Source organism: Thamnophis sirtalis, unplaced genomic scaffold, assembly GCF_051295495.1.
Source record: "Thamnophis sirtalis isolate CommonGarterSnake01/CBP01778 unplaced genomic scaffold, rThaSir2_p1.2 scaffold_1, whole genome shotgun sequence".
NCBI lineage: Eukaryota > Metazoa > Chordata > Lepidosauria > Squamata > Natricidae > Thamnophis > Thamnophis sirtalis.
This window is the reverse complement of record NW_028261381.1, coordinates 144,703,178-144,730,342: the sequence shown is the minus strand read 5'-3', so window position 1 is coordinate 144,730,342 and position 27,165 is coordinate 144,703,178. Positions and strand designations below refer to the sequence as shown.

General features: G+C 36.4%; 1 protein-coding gene across 5 annotated transcripts in view; it reads right to left on the bottom strand.

Moving 5' to 3' along the window:
• The window catches only part of MARK3 (microtubule affinity regulating kinase 3), a 67,594-nt gene that overhangs the window by 7,118 nt on the left and 33,311 nt on the right, over positions 1-27,165 (bottom strand). For all 5 annotated transcript variants that reach the window (XM_014059595.2, XM_014059598.2, XM_014059596.2 and 2 more), the window contains 10 exons: positions 23,169-23,239; positions 20,767-20,823; positions 19,565-19,801; positions 19,328-19,447; positions 17,098-17,197; positions 16,233-16,345; positions 14,048-14,201; positions 11,164-11,381; positions 6,336-6,442; positions 3,060-3,317 (listed from right to left, as the gene is read on the bottom strand). In XM_014059595.2, the coding sequence (XP_013915070.1) occupies positions 3,060-3,317; positions 6,336-6,442; positions 11,164-11,381; positions 14,048-14,201; positions 16,233-16,345; positions 17,098-17,197; positions 19,328-19,447; positions 19,565-19,801; positions 20,767-20,823; positions 23,169-23,239 (1,435 nt within the window). The remainder of the gene's footprint in view (positions 1-3,059; positions 3,318-6,335; positions 6,443-11,163; positions 11,382-14,047; positions 14,202-16,232; positions 16,346-17,097; positions 17,198-19,327; positions 19,448-19,564; positions 19,802-20,766; positions 20,824-23,168; positions 23,240-27,165) is intronic.

Sequence of the window (27,165 nt, the reverse complement as noted above, 5' to 3'; positions counted from 1 at the left end):
ACGTCGGCAACACCTGATGTATCGGAACTTTCCCCCCCTTCACAAACTGGGCGTGGGTGTGGCCAACGCGTGACGCATCTGGCCCATGGACAGGGAGTTTGACAGCCCTGATCTAGAACCTCTTCTGAGTAGCAGAGAATCCTTTCATGTCACTTCTGCTTTCTACATGTTATCATTAACCAAAAACAGTTAAATTAGGGCAGTGTATTACTGTATATTATTGTAATATATTACTGTAGACAGTATGCACATGTTCTAGAAGACAATATAAAAACAAAGGATATCAGCCCTCAGAAGAGGCAAGTGGAAGATGACTTGCTTCACCAACCCACAAATGCTGATTCTCTCTACAATATTATAGGCCTTCAAGAAGACAAAGGTCATCAAAAACTGGATAGAAAAAACTGACAGATAAGTTTTGCCAGTTTTTTTCTGAATTTCCTCTACATTCCCTGAACTTGAGAGAAATAATCAGGTGATTTAAATAGGAGCAATTTAATCATTTCTGCCTGCTTCTCTCTATATCTACATCTAAAGCAGTATATTTTAAAGCACTGGGGACTTGGAAAAAAAAAGAAGAATGTATTTTTCCAATTTATTTCCTCATTATATGACCTAAATCTATTACTTTTTTATTTTTCCAAGGACAGAATCACAAATATTTCGAATAAGATAAAACACCCATATTTTGTTTAATGCTTTAAATGCCTAAAAAACATTGTTGTAGGGTAAAAATAGACAAAGGATGATGGTTTGGGAAATATGTACAGATCATTCCAAGCATAAAAACACTACATTTTGGAGTAAGAGTTAAATATTTGGTCAGTTGTATACATAACTCTGATCACTTGCAGAAATAGTGCACATATTACATCTTCAGTAACTATGTATAAAAATACTACTTTTTGAATATACATATTTTAGAAATCCGTTCTGAACATGGCAACATATATGTACATTATAAACAAGGTTCTACAAATATGGTTAATTAGTCAAAAGGACTTTGCTTTAATAAAAAGTATGCCAATAAATTCTAGAACTATTTATATATGATTCAAGTGTAGATGTGGATTGAAATACTGAGCAGATAGATAATAGGAGCAGATAGCAGATAGGTACCCTGCACATTTCAGGATGTTTACAAGCATTCTTCAAAAAAATCAGATACAATGGGAACTCATGTTGTAAGTATTTGAATATTTTGAGCTAGGGACAATATTTGCCTACTCAGGACCAAAACATTTAATTCCCAAATTGTTGAATTTTGGATTAAAATTCCAGTTTTGGATTAAAATGATGTTTAAAAAGTAAAATCTCTGGTATTCAGTGAAAGAAATTAACTACATGGCCCAAAAAATCCTCCGCAGAGCTCTTAACTTTTGTTAACAGAACTCCAAACATTCTCCTTTAGCCATATTCCATGTCCAAGTTCCCTCTACCAAATGAATAGGATTCTTCCCTTTTTCAACAGTCATAAGATTTCTATTGGATATCCAATGCATCAATTCAGGCAAAGATTAGTATTGGACGTGTGGTTTCAATCCTAACAGGCATCATTAAAATGATCTAAGCAATGGTGGAACACTAAACCTCTATTATAGAAAACGGTGAGGAGCATTCAGAAATTTTTCAGTGAAAAAAAAAAAACCATAAGAACTTCAGTTAATATATATGAAGTACCGCAGACGTCCAAATTTACATGGAAGTATTGAAGATAGAACTTGGTATCTTCTGCTTGCAAAACATCTTCTACAACAGGTGTGTCAAACTAATTTTGTCATGGTGGCATCATGTGACGTATCGGGACTTTCCCCCACTTTGCTAAACCGGGCGTGGGCATGGCCAATGCGTGACACATCTGGCCCGCGGGCTAGGAATTTGACAGCCCTGTTCTACAACTAAGGAATTGACTTTACCCATTTGCTTAATTAATTGCAATTGAGATCTCTGAAACATGGGAGTTTTGGAAGTGCAGCTCCTAGTAATCAATAATTCCAAACAAAGATAAATGCCCACAGAAACAATCCTCTTTTTCACATTTCTTGTAAAATCTGCAACTCTAACTTTAAATATTTGAAAGTAGACAAAAAGGTGTAAACGGTGTTATGTTTGGGACTGTTACATTCTCAGATTTTCATTTTGAGGCTATGTAGCATCTATACTGTCCAATCCATCTGCTTGTGTCTCTACAAGTCTACAGCACTGAACATTAACATGGTATCTATAGTTAATTCTTTGTGTCCTGTATGTTGTGCATTTTGAGAAAAGTTCTTAAAAAGAATGCTTCTCATTTTCTTGTGATATGCTACAGAGCTGAATCACAATAAAACCACTAAATAGATAAACAGCAAAGAGGCAATGTTTCAGAAACATTAACTGAAAAAAGATTCTGTTGGTAAGATTTCAACTTGGCACATGTATTTCCCTTGCCTGTCTGCCTCCCAATCTTCCCAGGATATTCCCTTCAGCCAACACCAAATCACCACGGTATGCCTCCCTGCCTTGCCATCCACCAATCTTGGCAATTTCTCCTCCTACCTCTTTTTAGCAAACAGTATTCTCCTTATCTGAAACTATACAGTTCCATCCTGAAAACAAGAACCAAAGTATCGGAAACATTTATGTTTCATTCAGTTCCATCAAAGCTAATCCTGGATCCAACTGATCCAGACACATGGAACATTTTCTACACTCCTATTCATTAAAATAATAAAATAAATAATAAAATAAAAAATGCATTACAGATGATGTTCTACATCATAGTTCATATTGTTTAAAAGGTCACAACTACAGTTCTGTTTGCAGGATGAAAATCTACTGTGTTATCCATTTTAGGATAACATTTGTCTGAGAGAAAATGCAGGCAGCTCCTTACAAAGTAATGCTTCTGAACTTGATCTATAATTTCCATATTTTCAATATTAAAACTTTTTAAAATGGTTATAGAAAAAAAATCAATGACACATGAAAATGTCACATGTATATAAATGTAACTGTTCAGTACTGAAAATTCCTTTAATAATTATAACTTAGTTTGTGATTCTTTAAAAAATACATACCTTCTAGTCAGCTTTGAAGTCAATTTACTGAACAAATTAGTGGAGCCCCTACTTCGTGTCTGTGAAAGTGGTGTTGCCTCATGGGATAAACTAGGTGACGCAGGAGGTCCATTATAGGTGGCAGTGCGCCTTTCTCTAAGCTGACCATGGAAAGTACTACGACTGGCAGTTCCTCTTGGGAATCGGATACGATCGGGTGTTGTTGCACTGCTGATACTGTGAGTTGAAGCAACTGGTGTTCTCTGGTCAGGAATGGTACTAGAATAAAGCCAAAGGGACCTTAAACATTTCAACTGTATAACTTCAATCATTTACAAAGCTGTGTGTACAAACAGCATATTATACTACTATAGCATATAGACAAAGATTTGTAGATCATAATATAGTAGATGATTATTTTTCTATATTGTTATATACTTTACATTTTACAACACAAACATATTGCAAAATGGTAATAAAAAACTTGCGTATAGATGAAAAAAGGTTTTGTATAGATTAGAAACAGGCTAAGAATGCAAAGAAAAGTATTAAATTATTTTCGAAGTATTTTTGAAGAAGAAAAATACATTGAAGACATTTTAATTCTAATATTTTCCAAAAGCTGGCTATAATGGAAGGCTAAAAGGATTTTTGTCAGTACTAAAGGAGTAAGGGATATTTAAAATATTGATCAAGAAAAGATGATTCCAGAAGGCAATTGTAAAATGGTTGAGGGGGAGGGTTGTTAGATAATGGATGCCAATTAGTTTGATATTAAAAAAATGTTTAGTATATTCATCTGAAGTTATCCCTGTTATTCTTTACTGGAGGAAAAATTGTTTTTACATGCAGAAAAAGGTTAATGTTGCCAAGGACTTGTGATATTACAGTCAAACATAGGGATATGTATTGGGGCAAGCTGTATTATAAATGAGCATCTCAGTCAGCTTATGAGAGAGCTGAATTCAATCACAGCCAAAAGGAATACAATTAACTAGTGATAAACATGCAAGATATTAAGTTGCAAAAAAGCAAGTAAGGAAACAAACAACAGCCCCCTCCATATACATATATAACAGACATAAGATAGTGGAGAAAACAACTTACCTAAGATTCCTACTATATTTTCATTATAAAAAACTTTCAAGACTGTCTATAGATTTTCAGATTTTTAACTAAATGTCCTAATACTTGCTTCTCTAGTCAATTATTTGATATTTTTTATTATTTTGATATTTTTGCCCATATTAATAGTACATAGCTAAAAGGCAACAGATTTTTCCAGCATTACCAGCAGGAAAAAAAGGTGATTTAAAAGTTTTTTAAAAAAATACTAAGTAGGTTTACTATCAATGTGCAGCAAAATAACACAATTTATTACCTTTTGCATAATCAAGAAATATTAGGAAAAAAAGTATCTATTATACCCCTTCAAAAACACATGACATTTTATGTGCCAGTGCCTGGAAGCTTTTAGGGTCTGGATGGGAACGAACAAACTCGCACTCAATCCTGACAAGACCGAAAGGCTGTGGATGTTGCCTCCGAAGGACAGTCCAGCTAGCCCGTCCTTAAGCCTGGGAGGAGAAAACTTGCTCCCCTCAGAGAGGGTCCGCAACTTGGGGGTCCTTCTGGATCCGTAGCTGACTTTGGAACATCACCTGTCAGCTGTGACCAGGGGGGCCTTTGCCCAGGTTCGCCTGGTGCACCAGTTGCGACCCTATTTGGACTGGGAGGTACTTCAACAGTCACTCATGCCCTCATCACCTCAAGATTACTGTAATGCGCTCTACTTGGGGCTGCCCCTGAAAAGTGTTCGGAGACTACAATTAGTCCAGAATGCAGCCACGCGAGCGATACTGGGTGTACCAAGGTACACCCACACCACACCTATCCTCCGCGAGCTGCACTGGCTTCCCATTGGTCTCCGAGCACGATTCAAGGTGCTGGTTATCACCTTTAAAGCCCTACATGGCCTAGGACCCGGATATCTACGAGACTGTCTTCTGCCGCGTACCTCCCTAAGACCGATAAGATTGCACAGGATGGGCCTTCTCCAGGTGCCATCAGCTGGACAATGCTGGCTGGCGACGCCTCGGAGTATGGCCTTCTCTGTTGCTGCTCCAGCCCTATGGAATGAGCTACCCCCAGAGATCCGGACCCTACCCACTCTCATGGCCTTCCGTAAAGCTATCAAAACCTGGCTTTTCCGGCAGGCCTGGGGCTGTTGACCTCTTGATTGAGGTTAAGCCCCGCTTAGATTGGGTGCATGTTGTGTTTCTTTTAATTTGTTGTGTCTTATTTGTTTTAATCCTTTTTAATATTTCTTATTTCTGTAAGCCGCCCGGAGTCCTCCGGGATTGCGGCCTATAAATTCAATAAATGGAAATGGAAATATTTATTATCTTTGTTTTTAAAAAAACCAAACACATACACATTCCCAAAAGATGTGCAAAGAGATTCAATCTCTACATCTTGGAGATTCAATTTCTCCAGAGTGATTGCAACATCACAGGAAGAGATGAAAGGACCTTCCCCTGCCCCCTGCTTTCTTCTTCTTCCTGCCATCTCACCTAAATATGCTCTATCAGCTGTTTGGTCATCATTCTAGACTGTATGCTATAAGAGAGAAAGGGGGAACTACTTGCCACCTACTTTTACCCTTTAGAATTTATGAGCCAATATAAGTATTAAAATGTTTAATTATGTTCTAAACTTAGAGATAAAAGAAACATCATGTTTTATTATATATTGATACATAATAGAACGTGAACTGACATAGAAAACAATTATTCAAATATTTTTAAAGTTTAGAAGTGACTGAAAACAAATATAAGGTGGGGTATAACATGCTGTAAGTCTTCAGAAACAGACATTTTTGTACATATTTATATTTTACTGTTCTACAGTAATAATTATTTTAAACATATGTACAGTAATAAGATATTTTATTTTCAATTATGACATACCAGGATACACTAAAGCATATAATCACAAAATTAAATAATTCAGCTATTAATGTAATGCAAAACTGCATTCCAAGCATGAAATATTCTAAAGTTCTCCACAATATTTTGTTCTTCCCCTGGAATCTCCCAATCTGACACATTCCAGGAGAAAAACAGAACATTCTGGGAAACACCAGAACATTTTATGTATGCTTAGGATAGAATTTTGCACATCTCTGTATTGTTTGCTTTTTTCATGCTTATCTTCTTCACTAAAAAGCATGGCTTTAACGATATGCTTTCAATAAACCTGAAATAGTAACCTAAGCCTCCTTTTAGAAACTCTTACCTGCTTTCCTTGCCATTTTGAATTACCGAGTGTCTGTCTGCAGCAGTTCGTTCACTACAAACATAAGTGTTTCGCCGTGTCATGGCTGCTCCAGGTGTAGTGTTGCTCTAGATAAAGAAAAAACACATTTGTATTGATTACCTAAGGAAGGGATTGTTGCAGAATCTTAGTATAAAATGTAACTTACATTAAAATACAAATATGTCTACTTATAACAGCTGCAAAGAAAGTCTTGTTAAATGGAAAGTAAAACAGAAAGGGTTTAGGCAAAAATACTGGACAATACATGATGAAATATGAATACAAGTATACAGAAAGAAAAAATAACCACCAGCCCATTTAAAATATTTTGTTTAGGGACAACAGTACAAAAAGAAAAATTAAACATTAGCCTCTTACTTTCCAAAGAAACAATGTGTCCAAGCCATAAACAGTTTTCCAGCAACGAGCATGGAATTACTGTTTAAAAAGAGATATGCAGCAAATAAACAATGCTTATTGGGCTTATTTATCAGGAATCAACATGCACCCATTGTGACTTAAGAGGAAACAATAATAGCTGGAAAGGTTTGATTTTTCTCCCTCTGTGTAATGCAATTAACTAAGAATGTGGGCCAGCCATTCCATTATGATTCCCTTTATCTGTTTACTTAAGCTATACACTAATTAATGTCTAGATACAATCTACTGTAGGACTTTTAACAGATTGCAGAAACTGTAATTTCCATTCAACTATGGGAGTTTTTTTTTAATATTGTTAAGACAAGGGAAATTAGATGTACAATATAGCGCATTGAAAGTATATATCTATAGTCATTTTTATGAGATGGTGTAGAAGAAAGATTAGCTCACGCAAAGAACGTGGGTCAAATGGGGAATTGTTGGAATCCCTATATGGGCACAAGAGGATGAAAGTCAGAACCGTCCCCCCCATCCCAAAAAAGCCCTTGAACTTTATCTAGTGTCACTCAGGCTTTAGTAATAAAACAGCTAACTGAACTTTTAAATTATGGGTCTGCTTGTTTGCACCTGACGATGGGTAGCTATGAAAATAGAATAAATTAAATTTTAGAACAGATTTTATTTAAATAAGGAAGAACTTCATGACAGTAAGATCTATAGCAGTGGTTCTCAACCTGTGGGTTGGGACAGCTTTGGGGGTTGAACGACCCTTTTACAGGGGTCACCTAAGACCATCGGAAAACACATATTTTCAAAAAAATACGGAAAACATAAAATAATTTTATGGTTGGGGGTCACCACAACATGAGGAACTGTATTAAAGGGTCGTGACATTAGGAAGGTTGAGACTCACTGATCTATAGTATAAACCAATCTATGGACTTCTTCTCCAACTCTGGAGGTTTACCAAGAAGAATTTGGACTACATGATCCTCTTCCAACTCCATAATTCTATGATTGCCTAGTAGGCTTGGATAAGCTAAGTAATGCAAAACATTGGCACAATACTCAGTATCTTGCATTATGTATTTATTTGAACAATGTTGCTGATTCAAATGGAAAATCTCAAGGCAGTTTATAACTGGAAAAAGATGGAGAGATGTATTTTTGGAAGAATAAAATCAGGAATTGTAACAGACAGCTATTCTATATGGAACTGTGATGAAAACTTACTAATTTAATAGATAAAATAGATAATGAAAACAATGCCATGCTGACAATAACAAAACAATCATGATAGCAGCAGAAAACAAATGTATTTTAAAAGTACTGGTTAAAAAGATGGGTCTTAATTACCATTTTATAATAGTGAATGTTATAAGAAACATGTTAAGGATGTTTTGTGTTCTTAATTATTCTAACTGACTAATTGAAGAATTAAAAACACAGAACATCCATATGTATATTCTCTTCTGTTCTAACAGAATAATTAAGGAAACTAATTAGGATAATTAGAAGCTGAAGAAGCTTCTTGGACGAAAAGCAAAACGTCTTCAAAGAAAAACCAGAAAGTCTAGTTTTATCTTGAAAAAGCATCTTTCAGACAACCATGATCTGGATGACTGAGAATCTCCATAGAAAATTATTCTAACATTTATTGGAAAATAAAATCTGTAAGCATGACCTTTCAAGAATTCTTGACTAATTTTGATGACAACTTTTTCTTTCAGAAGATGGAGGAAACTACAAGAAGACCCTCTGTCCCTGATTGCGTATTAACAGATAGGACAGACAGGACATTAATTTTGTTGAGTTATAGGTGAAGCAGGAATACCAAGGAAAACTGACCATGCTAATTCTGTTGTTCTTGATGTTAAAGGATATTCAAGATGAATCACACCTGAATATGGTAATTCAAAACAGTGGATTTCAATGAAATTGTTCAACTATACGCCAAGTTAAAAAAAATGAAAAAAAGCTGAAAAAAATTTCAGCTACTCACTAAAAAAGGTAAAATAATAAGAATACAAAAAATAAAAAGAAAAGGCACAAAATTCTTATTTTGACTTGGTTTCTTCAAACAAAATGGTATGCAACTCCCCAGGAATAAAGGTATGGATGTAGATATGTATGTACATACATAAGTGGGACCTCAGGTCTCGAACGGCTAAGACAATGAACAATTCAGATGCTGACCAAAAAATCTGCTAAACGTTTCACTCACATCACAAACACATTCTCAGGTGCCGAAAAAACACAGCTGCAGCAATTTCCCCTTCCGTGCCATTTTGTGTGTGTGTGGTGCGTGCATGTGCAGTTTGTCTTGCTTCTGGTCACGACCAAATCGGGTGCCGACTGAAGTCCTGGCACCCAATGTCCCACTGTATGTATGTATGTATGTATGTATGTATGTATGTATGTATGTATGTATGCATGCATGCATGCATGCATGCATGTTTGTATGCTCTTTTCTGTTCAATTATGTCTGATTCTCAAGGAATCAGATAGCTGCCTAGATAGCTCCCTTCAGCCTTCTTGGCAGGATTTTTCAGAACTGGTTTGCCATTGCATCCTTGGGTTTTGTGTCTAAGACAGGACTAGAACTGACAGTGTCCCTAGCCTGAGACCTTAACCACACCACCAAATTAGTTCTCAGTATTACTTTAAATGAGTTTAAGTTTATGGGACTAAATATACTGTAACTCAGACTGGAAATTTGCTGATAGTCAGACTGATTACCGTATTTTCACGACCAAAAGCCGCACCGGATTATAAGCCGCAGTATCAATTAACGTTAATTTTTCAAACTTTTTCCACATATAAAGCGCACCGGGTTATAAGCCGCACGTTTCCCGACGCTTCTGGACATCTGTTGCAGTCGCGAGGAGCGGCACGAAGGTTCTTGGCGCTCCAGGAAGCCCCGAAAGCAGCTGGGAGAGGCGCACGGCTTGGTTTCTCCTCCCTGGACGTCGCAGCAGCAGCCCCAAGCGCACCGATCTCTGTGTTTTTCGCATCGGGGCATGCTCTTGCAGCACACCCCGATGCGAAAAACACTGAGATCGGTGAGTTTGGGGCTGCTACTGCGACATCCAGGGAGGAGAAACCAAACCGCGCGCCTCTCCCAGCTGCTTTCGGGGCTTCCTGGAGCGCCAAGAACCTTCGTGCCACTCCTCGCGACTGCAACAGATGTCCAGAAGCGGCTTTTGGGGCTAATGGGGATTGGATTTCCAGCTCAATAGCTTCTGGACGTCTATTGCAGTTGTGAGGAGCCGAGGAGAGTGCGGAGAAGAGCGCGCGACGGTTCTTGGCGCTCCGGGAAGCGGGAGAGGCGCGCGGTTTGGTTTCTCCTCCCTGGACGTCGAAGCAGCAGCCCCAAGCGCACCGATCCCTGTGTTTTTCGCATCGGGGCATGCTCTTGCAGCACACCCCGATGCGAAAAACACAGAGATCGGTGCGCTTGGGGCTGCTGCTGCGACGTCCAGGGAGGAGAAACCAAACCGCGCGCCTCTCCCGCTTCCCGGAGCGCCAAGAACCGTCGCGCGCTCTTCTCCACACTCTCCTCGGCTCCTCACAACTGCAATAGACGTCCAGAAGCTATCGAGCTGGAAATCCAATCCCCATTAGCCCCAAAAGCCGCTTCTGGACATCTATTGCAGTCGCGAGGAGCAAAGCAGCTGGGAGATCTTTTTCCACATATAAAGCGCACCGGGTTATAAGCCGCACTGCCAATTTTGGATCAAATTTTAGGATTTTCAGTGCGGCTTATGGTCGTGAAAATACGGTATGTTTGAGAAAGCCAGGAGAACTGGAAAACAGATCAATCAAGAGACAGTGCAGATGATTTTGTGAGGACATGACTAGGATGCCTTCACTGTTATAGATCAGATCTCCAGATAATACTAAGCTGTACATTTTTCCTCATTTCTATTTCATTCACCTCTTTCACCTGTTAAATCGGAAAGCTTACCTGATCTACAGCAACAAATTTAATTGCCAGAAGCATTTTCACTGTCCACAATCAAACGTTTTAACAAACGAGGTAGTATTTCTCCAACTATATTTTTGGAAAACTATATCATGTATTTGAAATAGGTCAATGTCCATTTCCCTTACAGAACTCCACATTAATAGCCAGTCCAAAAATAATTAAAAACATTGCATCAGTAGCATAACAATGTCTTGGTTCACCCTAAGCTCAAAGTTGACTCAGGAAGAAAAAAACCTAATCAACAGATTCTCACAATCATACCACACTCAGAATCTATGGTGAGACAGTTCAGAATTGGATACATCATAGAATAGGCCTGAGATACCATGTTCCTTACTGATTAAAAAAAAAATGTGCTTTGCCCCAAATTGCTCCTAATACATAAGGTTGGTTGAAGAGTAAGATAGTCTTATAATTTAAAGAAAATCCACAACTTACATTGGGTGTAACAGAACTTCTTTTACGCTCAGGTATGTCAGCTTTATTTGGATTGTTTGCATTCCCAAGCATAGGACTAGCAGGAGCAATTCCTTTTCCTCCAGCTGCATTGCTGTTGGATTTCCTTGATGGAATCCCTTCTTCCTTGAGGTCATTGTCAGTAGTACTCGTCTGGCTCCTTTTAGGATATGCTGCTACTGGAGGAATAGATGGACCAGCTGAAAAAAAGCAACATAGAATTGTTGTATATTATGATTGCAAAGTATCCGTGAAAATGTAATAGCTAAGAAATAAGCACCTATATTTTAAGAAATATTCAGTGAGGACATTACCAACAATACATCTACTTTTCTTAACTTGCCTACCCTCTAGGGCAATTCTTTTGTTTTCTACTACTAGTGCAGCATTTCTTTCTGAAATCCAAGTGTAAAAAATTAAGAGACATGTTCTAATTCTTGTAAGATTGAAGATAGGTCCAATTAAGAACAAGCTTAATGTACCTGTATGTGGGTGGGTGGGGTTACCTCCTGCTTTGGAAGAGGTATTATTATGTCGTCCCCCATCTTAAGATGATATCATTTGACTCCTCTGTTTTAGACAACTATCAGTCATTCTCTAACGTTTCCTGTTTGGTAAGGTTGTTGCACTACAGCTACAGAGATTCCTTGATGAAATGTATTTGCTGGCCACTTTCCATCCAAAATTCAGGCCTATGTGCTGAACAGAAACGTCACTGTCACTCTTGTTGATGACCTCTAGTGGTGCCAGCATTGGAGTAGTGCTCCTGGGACCATTTGATCTTAAAAATATTATTCAACTGTTGAAACCAATGATTTTTTATTATATTCCTATTAATATGCAATCACATATTGAATATGGACTAAGGTTTTTCTGTTAATTTTCAAACACCCTTTTGCAGCTGTTAACAAGAGCTTCGGAAAGAATTTAATAATTTATTTATTTGTGAAATTTGTACCATTCCTTTTGTCCAAAAGCTCAAAGTAGCATATATAGTTTTCTCTTTTCTTCACAACAACAACCCTTGGTAGTAGGCTGGGAAAATAACTGTCCGACAGCACGTCTGTGGCTAAGAGTAGATTACAACCTGGATCTTCCAATGCCAGTACAACATCCTAGCTATTACATCACACAAAAAATAATGCAACCTATTTTCCACTTTGTATCCAGGATGACTATTACAGATTTTTCTTTCTGCTGCAAATTACCTTGTCACAGAATCTGAATTTATTTACTTTTAAAACAATGAATATTTATTTATTTGTCAATTTTAGGTGCCATTCATCTCATTCTCAGATGGAGCAAAGCTAAAATTCTATAGTTAGACATAATTTTGCTTTTATGCAGTTGGTAATGGCAGTTATTATAACTTAATCTGCACATACACACACATATATCATTCCCATGTTCAAAGACACATACAATTTTTGCAATGAAAGAACATATGCCTTCCCATCTAACCCAAATATGTGTACTCTTTTCTTAATTTAAAAACTTCAACATATCCTTGTTTTCAAATGAAGTAACTGCTTTTGGAATGAAATCACAATGATCTCATCACCAAGACATACTTTACCAAAATAGTAAACAAGTCTTGATCCATTTAAGATGTATTAGCTTTTTTAACATGTTTAAATTTAAATTTATAGATATTTGGACAGATGGCATACAGCCTCTAGAAAATTAATTCAAATGCAACCTATTTTTGCCTAGTAGTAAATTGCACTGGTGTTAAGAAGCTGGAGCTTTTAATTGTTCACACAACTTTTAGAAATTGAATAAGAGTATGATCTTTTTTCAGCCTTCAAATTCATGTAAAATAAGCAAAGGACTGCTTTTATTACATCATAGAGATCAAATTAGATTGAGTTGCTGCTCTATATAATTAGGTTAAAAAGGTAAAGGAATTCTAGTGGATTTTACTCCGCTAGTTGTTGCTCATTATAGGGGCTCATCTCCGTTTCAAAGCCATTGAGTCAATATTGTCCAAAGACATTTCCGCAATCATGGAGCGAACTGGTACCTATTTATCTACTTGCATTTATATGCTTGCAAGCTGCTAGGTTGGCAGGAGCTGGGGCAAGGATGGGAGCTCACCCCGGTGTGTGGCACTTGGGTATCGAAACTTGGTTGCTGGCTTTCCACCCGACAAATGCAGCATCTTAACCAATGAGCCACTGCACCACCCCACATATAATTAGAAACTTTGTGAAATAAATGACAGATTCCCCACAGAAGAAAAGGAAATGAGAGTAGGAGTAAACATGAATCTTTCTTCATGAAAAGAAAACCACAATCAGACAACAGAACTAGAAGGAAAGGTGTTTTGTGGGACGAAATCTTGAAAGAAAATGTGCTCAATACACCTATCCATTAGGTAAGAATGCTATTTGGTTGTTTTTTTTCTTATTGATAAGCTTTAAGTAAAATTATATAGTATAAAAATACTGCTTTAAAATTGTGCTGTGGATAATGGAAATAGCATGAGATAAGTCAATAGACCATATCTGATAAACTCCTATTCTGTAATAAAAAGGTATTTGGGTGTAAATATATAGCAATGTGTCCAAATATGTATTTCATAATAAATAGAAATTATTCAAACATCTCTTCGTTAGTTTTAGAATGTATTTGGCATCAACATTTATAGCCCACTGTCTTGAATAATAGTTAAATCTGCAACTAGAGAAGGTGTAGTATATAATTGGCATCCACCATTAAATGCAAACTTTTTAGCCATATGCTAAACTCTTCATTGTTGGCACAGTCTTTTCTTTTTCTCTAGAGGCAGAGACTCAACCTCTACACCTATGTGTTGTTGGTTTTCTAGAGCAGAAGAGTTATGAGACAATGAAAAGTCACTCACCATGGTCGCTGTACCTTCGCTGCTTCTGGCTAGAAGATATACTTCTTTGAACTTTGTGATGTGGAGACTGTCCAGTGCTATTGTTGAGATCACTACTTGGCCTGACTTTAGCAAGAGAAAGGTTGCTGCTAGAGCTTGAGTCACTAGCATCCAACTAAATATAAATAGAGAGGACAAAGATTACGTCATTAGCAATGTGGATCAGCATTCAATAAGAATATAAAGAAAACTAAGTCTCATTCTTTGTGGCTGACTTTACACATCATGCTAAATTATAATACGTGGAGGAAGAGGGCTTGGATTAGTGTGATGTATGAAGCTAGTCATTGTAGCTTATTCCACCCAACATAGTTAAAATAATTCAAGATGAGATAGAAAATTCGTTTGTATTGTAAGAATCTTCTCAACCTTAATGCTCCTGAAAAAGCAATCAGACTAAAATTACTATTTGTGATTCTATTCCTAGCTACTGGTTGGGTGTGGTTGGGAAGATCAAAAATGGGGATATGAGTGTTTTGCCTGCCAGAGTTTCCTGCTCTACTTCCTATCTTAAACCTGAAAAAAAAGCTGCAAACAGACCATTTTGGATTCTGATTACACAACTGCAGTGTGGTGGGAGGCTACATTCTACCATAATCCATCTAGCTGAAATTAATTCAAACTGCCAAAGCCCAGCATTATCATTTTTTCCCCAAAGCCATCTAGCATTTTAAGATGAGAATCATGGGATTCCCTGTGACATTCTAGAGAAATGGAAGTTGGACTTTGAAGAAGCAGGTTTCAAAGAATATTGATAATGTTGGAGAAGACTCGTGAGAGTGTTCTCACTTTAGGCACAAATGACCAGGTTCAAATTATCCTAGTTTGGATACATTATATAAATGGTGAATATCTGTAGGTTGGGTGTAGGTTGAAGATTCATTCTCTGAACTTGGGGATTGGTTTCCAAAGGCTTCGTTACTAGGCTAGGTGGTATCTTCAGTGGAGTTTAGGGGACTGAATCCCCTAAACGCTGAAAATGTTACCTAGTTTGGTTAACAAAAACCAACCCACAAGCTCAGAGAACAAACCTTCACCTGCATTATACAAATACCTAGATTTCTGAAGAAGGCTCTAATATTAGAAAAGATAAAAGGGGGAAAAAAGAACAGGATGCCACCAGCAAGCTGGGTGGATTCAATTGCAAAGTGATCAGTGTATCACTGAAAGATGTAAAAAACCAGGTTAGAGACAGTTCCTCAAGGAGAAAATCTATTTATGTGGTTGCTAAAAGTCTACAATGATTTGATGGTACATAATCAATAATTTGATTCAACATTTCCAGCTGCTGTGGTTATTTTTTCTTTCCCTAATTCCAATTAGGAATGAGGGGTAAAAATATCAAATTTCATTTAAAAATGCTGGCCATTATATAAAATTCCCAAGTGCTTCGGCTACCATTCCATGTTTGGTATCGGTTGGCAACTGCCAATGAATATTCAGAGCTTATAGTACTTCAACATTGCTAAGATGAAGATGGCTACCTAATATCTTGCATCTGCATCTCCCATGATCACAGAGACTCAATGTAAGAGCAGGTTATCAGTAAATAATTCTGCTAATTTCTTTGTAGAATTATTAACTTTATTAATACTGAAGATGCTGTGTGTGTGTATGTGTGTGTGTGTGTGTGTGTGTGTGTGAGAGAGAGAGAGGGAGAGAGAGAGAGTTATCATTTTTCCATCTTATAAAAAGAAAACAAATACATGTAAAATAATAGAAGCATAGAGAGGAAATGTAAAATCTTGCTAAAATAGAAGCACCACTGTTCCAGAAGGGATTATTTTCTGATTTCTAACCTTATGTCTCAACCATAACACCAAACTCTCCCAAATTTACTTCTTCAAGTGTATTAAGATGCTTGTTAAACCAAACTATTATTTCTTTTTATATTCAAGGGTATATAAACCAATTGATATATCTTACATCCTAGTTTATTATGAGAGCAAGCTGCTTCAAGTTTTAAATGCATCTGTCTATTTAAAAAGAACTGCTGCACAACTAATATGGGAATCAACTTACAATGCTAAATACTGAACACACACATAGACCACACACATAATACTGAGTTTAATGAAATATTAATAAAACAATATGCTTTGTGATTATATTCAGCTTATAATGTTAGTTGGCAAAATTAACTTACCTCTGATGATTTCCTCCCCAGTAGTAAGTATGTAGCAGTGATTTCATCATATTTCATTTTACTGAGAGATTCCTGAATTTCTTCTTGAGAATATCCCATTCCAATCATAATATCTAAAAAAGGAATTTTCAAGTCTGATTGGCATATTATATTAATTATAGATTTAACTCAATTTACAGAAATATTATGGCAAATATCTTTGTCCTGTATAAATTTGCATATTAAACAAATACTATTTATTGTATTAATTACATGGGTCTGCGACTAAAAAGCTGTTTGATTATTTTCATTTCCATGTATTTTGGTGTGCTGAAAACAAATAAAATATTGAAAAAACTCCTAGATGTCATGATTTGTCACAACATGCAAAATTGTCTTCAAATTCATCATTTTTAAAAAAAAATTGGTATTTTTTTTAATATTATGGGTTTTTAACCAAATTTAAAGTCCAAATTACTATTAATTAATTCACATGTGCATTTAAGATATAAAATGCCAAAAAAACCTTAAAGGGTTTGTATGAGTTATGTAAAAAAATATAGCACTGTAAATCTGATGGTCAGCAATATATACATAAGCTAAGCAAGTTTTAAGTCTGTGCTTCTAATGGTAGAAGGGGTTAATCTTTCCTGAAGAATCCAGTGGGAGGGAGACACAGGGCAGATAGCAGCATCTCCGGTCAGTGCAGGGGGCGTGGCCAGCACTGTGACATCTCGTGTACAGACACAGAGCTGCTCTCTCCTGCATGCCACTCTTGTGCACGAATCATATCAGGTTCTTGGTTCTAGGCTGTTCACACTTTTTCATCGCAATTCATGTCATTCTTCAACCGTTATGATGCTTCCTATCTCAATTCATTGGTTACCTATTCTCTTTTGGTCTGCAATGTCTAATTCTGGTTCCACAAATGGTTTAAGTTCATCATCCTCATGTCCTGCATTGATCCATCTGTCCTTCATTATTTGCTGCAAATAAAAAGTTTTTATATCATTCCAACAGCAAAAAACAGTAAAACTCACATCTGAAGGCAAGTAAGCTCGCTTTATTTGAGAAATAAGCACTGGCTTTCCTTCCAATACTAACACTGCCTTCGCCCTATATGCAGCAAAATGAATAGTATATATTTTTAACATATGGCAAAAAAATGTTTTGCCACATGCCACAAAATACTTTCTTACTTTCTTATTCTGCATACAATTCACCAGATGTAAATTTTAAATTCTAGCAATGGAAATCTAGAATGACATCTAAAGAAAGTCCATATTAAGAACTAGTTCAGGCTATATTGAAATTATCATGATTCTGTGACCTAGCCTTTCTATTACAATCCATAACATCCCCCCCCCCCCACCTGAATATAATTACTGAATCACCTTCTTGTCCACTGTTGGACAATTATTGAGGAAGGAAGGACAGTATGGGATGTTTCTGGTATATAGGCTTACATTGATCCAAAGAGAAAAAGAAGTGGTCCCTTCAAAGGAAATAGGGGAAAGTATGGTTATCTAAGCAATCTTTGACTTCTTCCTAGGGATGAGATGAGATAGATGCTTGCTGCTAAAACAGACAAGTCTTAGTAACTATAATGTCTGTGTTCACAATACAAAACAAAGAATGAGAGGCATGCTAATAAGAACCTTCTATCAATATATAGTAGAGGGTTAAAATACTGGCTTCAATCAAAGGGAATCACTATAATTTCAGATATGCTATAGTCCTTTCCTTAAATATTTTCTATCTGTAACTTTTTCTCTTTTTCCATTTGCATAATGACGAATTTGTACAAAATAATAGGGACATTTCTCTCATAAGGAGTCTCAAAAGGTCTGCTGATTCACTGTATCATGTCATGTATGCCTTTTTTCCATTGCTCTGAAACACTAAAGGCTGTATCCAAGGGTATATTTTATCAGACATTGTTTTCACCAACAGTTTACCAATACGATAGTTTGTAGAGGAAAGTAACTTGTTATATTTTCCTCCTTCATCTTACTATGGTATAGTGGTGTGGTGAAACCAGGTTGTTCCGGCTCACAAGAGATGATTGTTAAATTTTCTGGAATTTTGTTAGTTGACTGAGAGCAGACTTAAACTACTATGCCAAGCATGCAAATCAGCTGTTCAGTGTAGCGATGGCAGCAATGGAATTAGCAGAGCCAGTTGTTAAACAATTACCAGTATATCATTTAATTGGTACTTAAGATTCCTTCACATAATATAACTAACATGAAGAATAGTATTTTGGCTGCAGATATTTGGATAACCAGATGGGTTCACTAATGGAGTAGATAGGTTCTGAATTTCTACAACACAGATTCATTATACTAAGGAAAAGGCTAACAAAACGTACTCAAGATTTTTATATATTATTTCTAACATATCAGAATTAGTTGTTGAGAAACCAAGGGAAAAAATGGTTAAAACAAACATCAAAGTGACTTGTGTCTTTCTCGTGGGCTTCTCAGAGACAGACTGCTGGCTACAATTGAAACAAATACTTTAAATAGATCTCCGCTTTGATTCTAAAAACATATTCACAAATTACTTTGATATTTGTTTTAAATAAGTGCTTTCTAAGGAAGAAAGAACAACATCAGCATATAAATTATTGTTACAAAGTCATTCAGTTAGATTCAGACTAACAAAGAACATTTCAGGTAGAACACAATCTTTTTAAAATTCAGAAACTTCTTTAAAATTCCTCTTTAAAATTCAAAAAACTGTTTAAAATACAGAAATTTAAAAAAAACCACCAAAGGCAGAGTTCACTACTGACAATACAATGATTTCAATCAACCGCATGGTGCCCTGATTTTCTTAGGACAATATGCATAAGGCAGCAACAAGATTTGAGTTTCTTATGTAATGGAGAGGGCATGGGAGGTAGATTAATTATATCTGGTATAAAATATGCTGCATGTATTTTAATATACCCAAGTATGTTTTCTCATTCTGCAATTGAAAAACAACTTGGGAGATCTAGCAGATGAAAGTTAGCAAGGAATATAATCTATGCAAAAACAAATGTAAAAATTAGTAAGTCTATTAAATGTGCTACAGTAAAATAAGAGTAAGTTTATCGAGTATGCTATTACCTCAAGAGTGCCTCTTTTAGTTGGGTTTAGCACCAGGAAACGTTTTAGCAGGTTTTCACAATCTGTTGACATGTAGAAAGGAATCCTGTATTTTCCTCTTAACACTCTCTCTCTGAGTTCCTTAAATCAATAGTGATCAGAAAATTCCAAAAAGCAGTCAATATGCTGATACAGCTGAGAAATGACATAAGAAGTGTCTCCCTTCCCTCATCTTTTAAATATAAATTAAATACATACCTTTAGATTCTGCCCATCAAAAGGCAGAGATCCACTCACAAGGGTATAAAGAATGACACCTAAGCTCCAAACGTCTACTTCTGGTCCATCATATTTCTTGCCTTGGAAGAGTTCTGGAGCAGCATAGGGAGGGCTGCCACAAAATGTGTCCAGTTTATTACCAACTGTAAACTCGTTACTAAAACCAAAATCGGCTATTTTAATGTTCATGTCTGCATCAAGTAATAGATTTTCAGCCTAGAGGGGAAAAATAATGTGATAAGACTTGTGCCGTGTGTGTGTTCTTACCACAAAAAATAAACCACTTCCTCTATTTGCTGGCCTTCAAGATATAGTTTATGTAATTGGCGTAACGGTTAAAGATTTAATAGATAAAAAACTGAACATTATCTGGCAACTGAAAGCAAATAAGAAATGTAAAACATACAGAATTAATGTTACTGCTTCATAAAGATTTATCATTTTTATGAAAAGATAGCAAAAACAGCTGATTTTTTTAAAAGCTGTAGTTTCATAATGAAGTTTCTGAATTAATATTGTTTAGAATTGAGGAAAAAAGGAAAGCTAAGGGTTAAAACTATTGTTCTTTATGCTTTTGGCAGTGAGAAATTAAAATGAAACAGTTAAACAAGAGTTTTAAAGATGGACATTGAAGAAGGAAAGGAAAGCCAGGAAACAGGTTTAAAATCTTGAAACAGAACATGAAGAACTGAAGAAAAAAGGGAAATTAAACAAAGATGCTGAAAGCCCCAACAAAAATGGAATTATGAGGATATTAATAATGTGTAATGTTGCTGCTGTTATGGTCTGGAAATAGACCATATCACATTGAGTATGAACAACTTTTCCTAGAGACAAGGAGTGATGGAATAAGAAACATAGACAGTGTGAGGCTATGTAAAGATTAAAGTGGGAAATTAGATGTGTTGTTTCTATTTTTGCCTTTACAATCATCTTGTATTTGCGCAACATAGCCTTATTTAGTATAAAAACCGTACTTATTTCTATCTGTTCTCCTAAAACATGTTCAACTTTATTAAAATGCCAGCCAAGTATTTGCCTTAATAACATGCCGAGCAATAGTTCATCTTTGTCACAGAATGTAATCCATTATTTTTTCAGACTAAAACAAAAGTTAAATGCAAGAGTAAAAAAATATGGACTAAAATGTAAACACATAAAATTCTTTAGAGTTCTCTTACCTTGAGATCTCTGTGAACAATATGCTTTTGGTGACAATACTGCACTGCAGATACTATCTGGATAGAAAACAAGTTCAATGATAAAAATATTTGTTTATAGAATCAGATTTTGCACTCATATATTCTAGCAACATAACTGCTTAAAATTAAGAAAAGTTATAAAGGCAATACAAGACATATTATGAATGCTAAATGGTGCAGGTTCAAATATATTTGTGAAAATTAGAAAGAATTATTCAAATAATAGTATTTACTGCAAGACTGACAGCAAGTCTATTATTTACACTGGCTATTGTTAATCTTTCATTAGCAACCCAATGGAATTTTTAAAAAAATGTTCTAAGTAATTCCCATGGGTCCCAAATGTATTCATAAGTATTCTTGAAATAAAATGATAATGGTTAGTTCTTTGCTCTATAGTATGTTAGTCCCCATATTCAAAAATAAAAATCTATTTTAAAAAATGAAGTGAAACTAGGAATCTGGGTGCTGAGAAAGTTATTTTGCAGATTGTAATGGTGATAACATAATTATACGAAAGTAATTTATTGTAGAGTTCAAAAAAACTGTTTCAATAATATAAACAAGGATTTATAACAAAAAACCTAAGGAAACCAGTTTTAAAGAGGAAAGCAAATTTGCATGATGGCACAAGAAATCTACATGAGAACAAAATGCTTGATGAGGTTTGAAAATTAAAACAAAGCACATATAAAAGACACATATAGGTGGAGGAAAGAGGAATGTACCACTAAGGAAGATTGCACAGAGACAATCCATAAAGTTGGTATTACATTGAGCAGAGATTGGCAAACAATAAGAACAATTAAAAAGAACTCATTCAGATATATTCAAAATAAAGAGAAAAAAATAGTATATCATCTGCTTAATTAAGACTGCAAAATACTAGCAGACAACAAAAGTAAAAGAAAAAAAATTACTCAATTTTAGCTTCTACTCAATCTTTGTTAGTAAGCTGGGATGTGTTTCTCTTGGCAATTACAAAGAGTAGAATGAAGGGGCAAGACAAAAGCATGGGACTGAAGAAGTGTAATATCAATAACTTGAACTCTGTATTAATATCCAATTTACAAACCATTTTCACGACTTACAAAAATGAGCTAAAATTCAACAGATTGAAATGTAAGAGAGACAAAAGTAAAATTCTTCACTTAAAAAAAACAACAACAAATCAGTGTACAAGTGTAAGAGGAGGAACATTTGGTATGGTAACAGCACTTGTGAAAAAAGTCTTCAAAAACAAGTTGGTTGCAAACTGAGAATGAGCCAACAATATGATTATTGCATAAAGATCAAATGAAATTTAAAGCCGCAATAAAAACATTTTGAAATCACAATACTTCTTCTATAGGTTAATCACACCCTCTTCCAAAGCTTGTGCCCAGTTGTGGGCATCATACTCCAAAAAGGAATTAGACAAACTGGAACAGGTTGTGAGAACAGCAAAATGAATTATCAGGGAGCTAGAAATTGAGTCCTATGAAGAAATATTGAAAGAATTGAGAAATTTATCCTGAAAACAAGAGGGAATTATGACGGAATTCTTGAAAATCTGGAAAAAAAGTGTCAAACAGAAGATACCAAAACCTGTTCTCATCCCACGGGGCATAAATATAAATTTAAGATAAAGAAAGCACAATCTAATTCAATATTAGGAAACATTCCACAATGTTTTTGCTTCCCTTTACCTGACATACTAAAGCAGAAGAGAGACAGACATAAGTTGTCAATGCCTTTAGGCTTTCTTCATAGAACTGAGATTAGATTTAATGGCCTAAACCAGGGGTCAGCAAACTGCAGGTCTGGAGCTACATGTGGCTCTTTCCTCTCTCTGCTGCGGCTCTGTCACCGGTCGGTGCCACAATTTTGAGAGGATCTGGGGGGGGGGGGGGAGAGAAGAAAAGCACAGTGTGCCAGGAGAAGACTGTTTGGCAAGAGGAGGGTTTTCCAGTTGTCTCCACAATTGATAGGGCTTTCGGTTATGACAGGTAGAGGAAAAAGTATGCCGCGCTAGGAAGAACTGGGGGAACTGAACTTCCGGTGAGCTCCAGAATTGAACAAGAGGCTTCTGGTTAGGACCTTTGGGATGCCCGGTGTTTTCTTTTCTGTGGGAAATGGGTCCAAATGGCTCTTTGAGTGTTTAAGTTTGCCGACCCCTGGCCTAAACAGTCTCTTCCTGTTCTAATTGGATTCTTCTATTATTCATTAACTCCTTGTAGAAACACCAAATTATGTAGGCGTTACCTTCCCTTAATGCTGTATCATATATCTAAAGCATCAACATTGGTGGACTGCAGTCACATTATTGAAGTCAATTTTATCAGTATTTTCCTCATCAATCACTAACAGGAAAAGTCTTATACATCAAAGTATTTTCATACCTGTCTAAATTTCGCTCTTGCTTCTTTTTCCTTCATTCTTCCATGTGCAACTAAATAATCAAATACCTCCCCTGTAATTAAGGCATACAAAAGAAAACAGATCACTTAATGATCAAATAATAGTTAAATTCTACTTTACTGTGACAATAAATTTATAATTAAAAACAAAGAACATTCATGTGTTCATGTGAAATCTTATAGATTTCATGTTATATTTTATTAAACATCTTCAGAACTGTTATAAACTGCTTTACATTTTATCAATTTGGTTTTATTTTTTAATGCTTTACATTTTATCATTTTAAGATTAATTTTCAACTACTGTGAACATACTGAAACTCTGGAGGATAAATGGGGTATAATTAAATTAGTTAAACCAAATATCTACAAGAAAAGATAGCAGGAGCAGAGCAGAAAGACTCTTTCTTACTTATGTTGGAATTGGTATTGCAAAACATGCTTTTTCTAATCTTAGCGAAGGAAGATAATCATGACCGCAATAATAAATAACACTCTAATGTTGATCCAAAATGGTGATTCATTTAGATTAGTACAGCGATGGCAAACTTTTGGCTCGCGTGCCATAATTGTAGCCATTCCTGGATGATGATCTCAAAATTACTGACACCTTACTGACCGCCCATTTAGATTATTATACTACATGAAGCTGCCCTTGGAAAATATTTAGAAGGTACTGCATGAGACTTCTTCAAAAGCATATTATATCATTTGAAAGAAATCAAAATGGCCCCTGAAGGCTCTGGAGGGCTTAAACCGGCCCTACGAGCAAACTGGAAGTCTGTTCCTGAAGTTCCGGTTTGCCCGTAGGGCCGGTTTTTTGCGCTCCAGGGGCTTCAGGGAAGCTCCTGAAACCTCTGGAGAGCCTCTGGGGGGGGGGGAGAGGCTGTTTTCACCCTCCCCAGGCTCCTATAAAGCCTCTGGAGCCTGGGGAGGGCAAACATGGCTTTAAAAAAGGCTGAACTCAGCTGGCCAGCGTGTGTGTGACAAATGGCTTTGCGTGCCACCTGTGGTACGTGTGCCATAGGTTCACCATCCTGGGATTAGTAGATTCAATAATTCAACTGCATATTGCATGAAAGAGATAATTTTGCCTGTCTTCAATCTCCTGCTATAAATGGCATTGGGTAATTAAGTTTTTGTAACACAAGGAAGAAAAAACTATTATTCTTTATACCATATAATTTAATTTTAGTTTTTTACACGATTCTGTAAATCATGAACATGTCCCGTCCCCCCCCTGCTGTAGTCTATAGGACAGTTCAAATATTGAGAATGTTTGCATATTAGATAAAGTCAAAATACAATGGCTGGTATCTTGTGTTAGAATGAAAAGTAAATACATGAATATAATAAAAATGGGGAAATTGCCAGAATCAAATTAAATTTTCTTATACTACCACAGATTCCTCTCCCCAGTTATTAACAATTTTCCATCATCTGTAGCCCCATATTTAGAGCCTCCAGCTCTCCTGAACTTTTGCATACAATGATCCACAGATGGTTTTGAGAAAATTATGTGCGTTGCTTTCCCAACCTATAACAAATATAGTCCACATATTTTTAGAGAATTGGAAAGAATTTCAGGATAACATACATTGCATTCCTTTAAAGCTCTCCCATAATGTATATATAAGAAATTACTTCTGCAGTTAGAGAAGTAGAGACTGGTTACTATGCTTCTGTACTTAAGAGAGTTGTATCAAGGAAGATCCTTATAATTGTTTCTCACACTTGGAATTTACAAGAAAAACCTATGCCAAAGCAATAATCCCTCATCTTGGAAAATATGGGAAAGCTCTGCACAACTCAGGGTCTAGAAAATGGTGGTTTAATTTCCAAACTATTTAGGCCCCACAGAAAAAAAAATCTCCATACTAGTTCCAATTTGGAAGCATGTGAATATTACTACTATAATAAATGGACTGATCCGATTTAAGCCAACTAAGCATTCTCTTCTCCAGAAGTTTCTAGGTTTCTGTTTACAGGTAGTTTACAAGTTATGGCTGGTCGCTAAGTTCAAAGTTATAATGGACTCCTGAAAAGCTACTCATCGCCTGGTTTCAAAGTTATAACCAGTGCAGGACCCCTGCAGTCACATGAACAAAACTGGGTAGATTTTCCCTTATGATTAACAGCAGGGAAAGAAAGCAGGCTGCTCCACCTCTTGGCATCTCTAGGCTGCATGGCTGTTCTGGAAGCAGACACATTGTGGCCGCTCTACGAAGCTAGCAGGAATGACAAGTGGCAAAACGGTCTGCAATCTCTGGAGCTCTATAGAACATAGGTTAGTGATTGGTGACAAGATGTGAGGAGGAGAATGTGAGACCTGGTGGAATGGAAAGCAGGCCCAAGACTTGTGAAGATACCAAGGGGTAGGACGTATGCTGGAGGGGGGGGGAGCCTTGGGACGCCAAGGACAGGTAGATCTGGGGTTGTGCTAGGCACTTGTAACAGCCATATCAATAATCAGCCAGCAACCACTAATATGAAATATCCTTAGTTGTCACTGTGTCACTGGACTACTTTAAAATGCCCCCCCCCCCAATCAGTAAAATTGCTTTGACTATACAAAGAGTAGCAGTAAGGGAAATGTAAGAAAATGTAAATTGATAACTATCTTCGTGTACTTTATTTTTTTAGTATATGGCCAGACAAGATATATCTTCATACTACCTGAAAATTTGTTGAAAAAAATATTTAAATATTTTAGAAAAATATTATTTCAACTGAACAAATAGCTATGTACTGATTAAAGAAAATCCAATTAATATGTCACCCTAAATATGACAATACAGCAAATTTTGATCTGCTCAGAGTGAATCTTCCAGGAACATGCATGCTAACAAAACCATTCTTTCTTACATTATACAAATTAAGATCTTTTCAAACCAGCTACAGTGAAAAAATAAAAGGCGGCTCCCTATTTTAATATGTATATGTATAAAAAGCTGGTCTTGTTGCATTCAGGTCTTTTCCTGTGTAAGATTGAAATTGTCTTGGCAACGTTTCAGCGAGGTCTCACTCACCATTCTCAGACTGGTGCTTTTGGCTTAAAGCGTGGCTGGAGGTGCCGTCTTTCTGTAAATCTTGGTGGGGTGTGTGTGGAGTGCTGGTGTTGTGTCAGTAAGTGGACTGATTGGATGTGTGGCTGTATCATGATTGGTAGATTGGTGCTGATTGGTGCTGGCTGTGGGTCTGTCGTTGTTTTGTGTTGTAATGGCCTGGGTAGTGGGTGGGGCTCGTTAGTTTACCAGGGCTGGTTTCCAGATGTAGGTGGTAGGTGGGAGGTATCGTCACGTTTATTCATGTTGTAGGGGTGTTTCTCTATTTTGATGGCTTCCATAATTATTCTCTTGTTGAAGTGTTCTTTTTTGGAGATTAATTTGGTTCCTTCGAAATCAATATCATGTCCTGTTGCTTTAAGGTGCTGGAAAAGGGAGGAAGTTTTTTCTTTTTTTCTGACTGCGTTCTTGTGTTCTGCGATGCGTGCATTTATTCTCCTATTAGTTTGTCCAATGTATGTGGCAGGGCAGATTTTGCATGGTATTTCATAGAATCCTTGGTTTTCTAGCTGGATCTTGTCTTTGAGGTTTCTTAAGATGTTGGCTATTTTTTGGTCAGTGCTGAAGGCTGTCTTGATATTGTCAGAACACTATCATGCATGATACAATACATACATACATACATACATACATACATACATACATACATACATACATACATACACACACATATTTCCTCCCAGTAAAGAGAGAGCACATTCCAGAAAGGGAGAGAGAGACAAGAGGCAACATATCCTGGAAATTGATAGTTTATTCAGATAGCCACTCCTTAGATTCTCACAGGTTATATATTAGGCCGAGAACAGCAAGGATTTAGTCTGACAAGATTCTTTCTGTTATGTGTAAGCAGAAATATGGAACTGAAGTGTGGCTGAATGTTGTTCTTAGACTTAGCCTAACATTAATGAATCTAA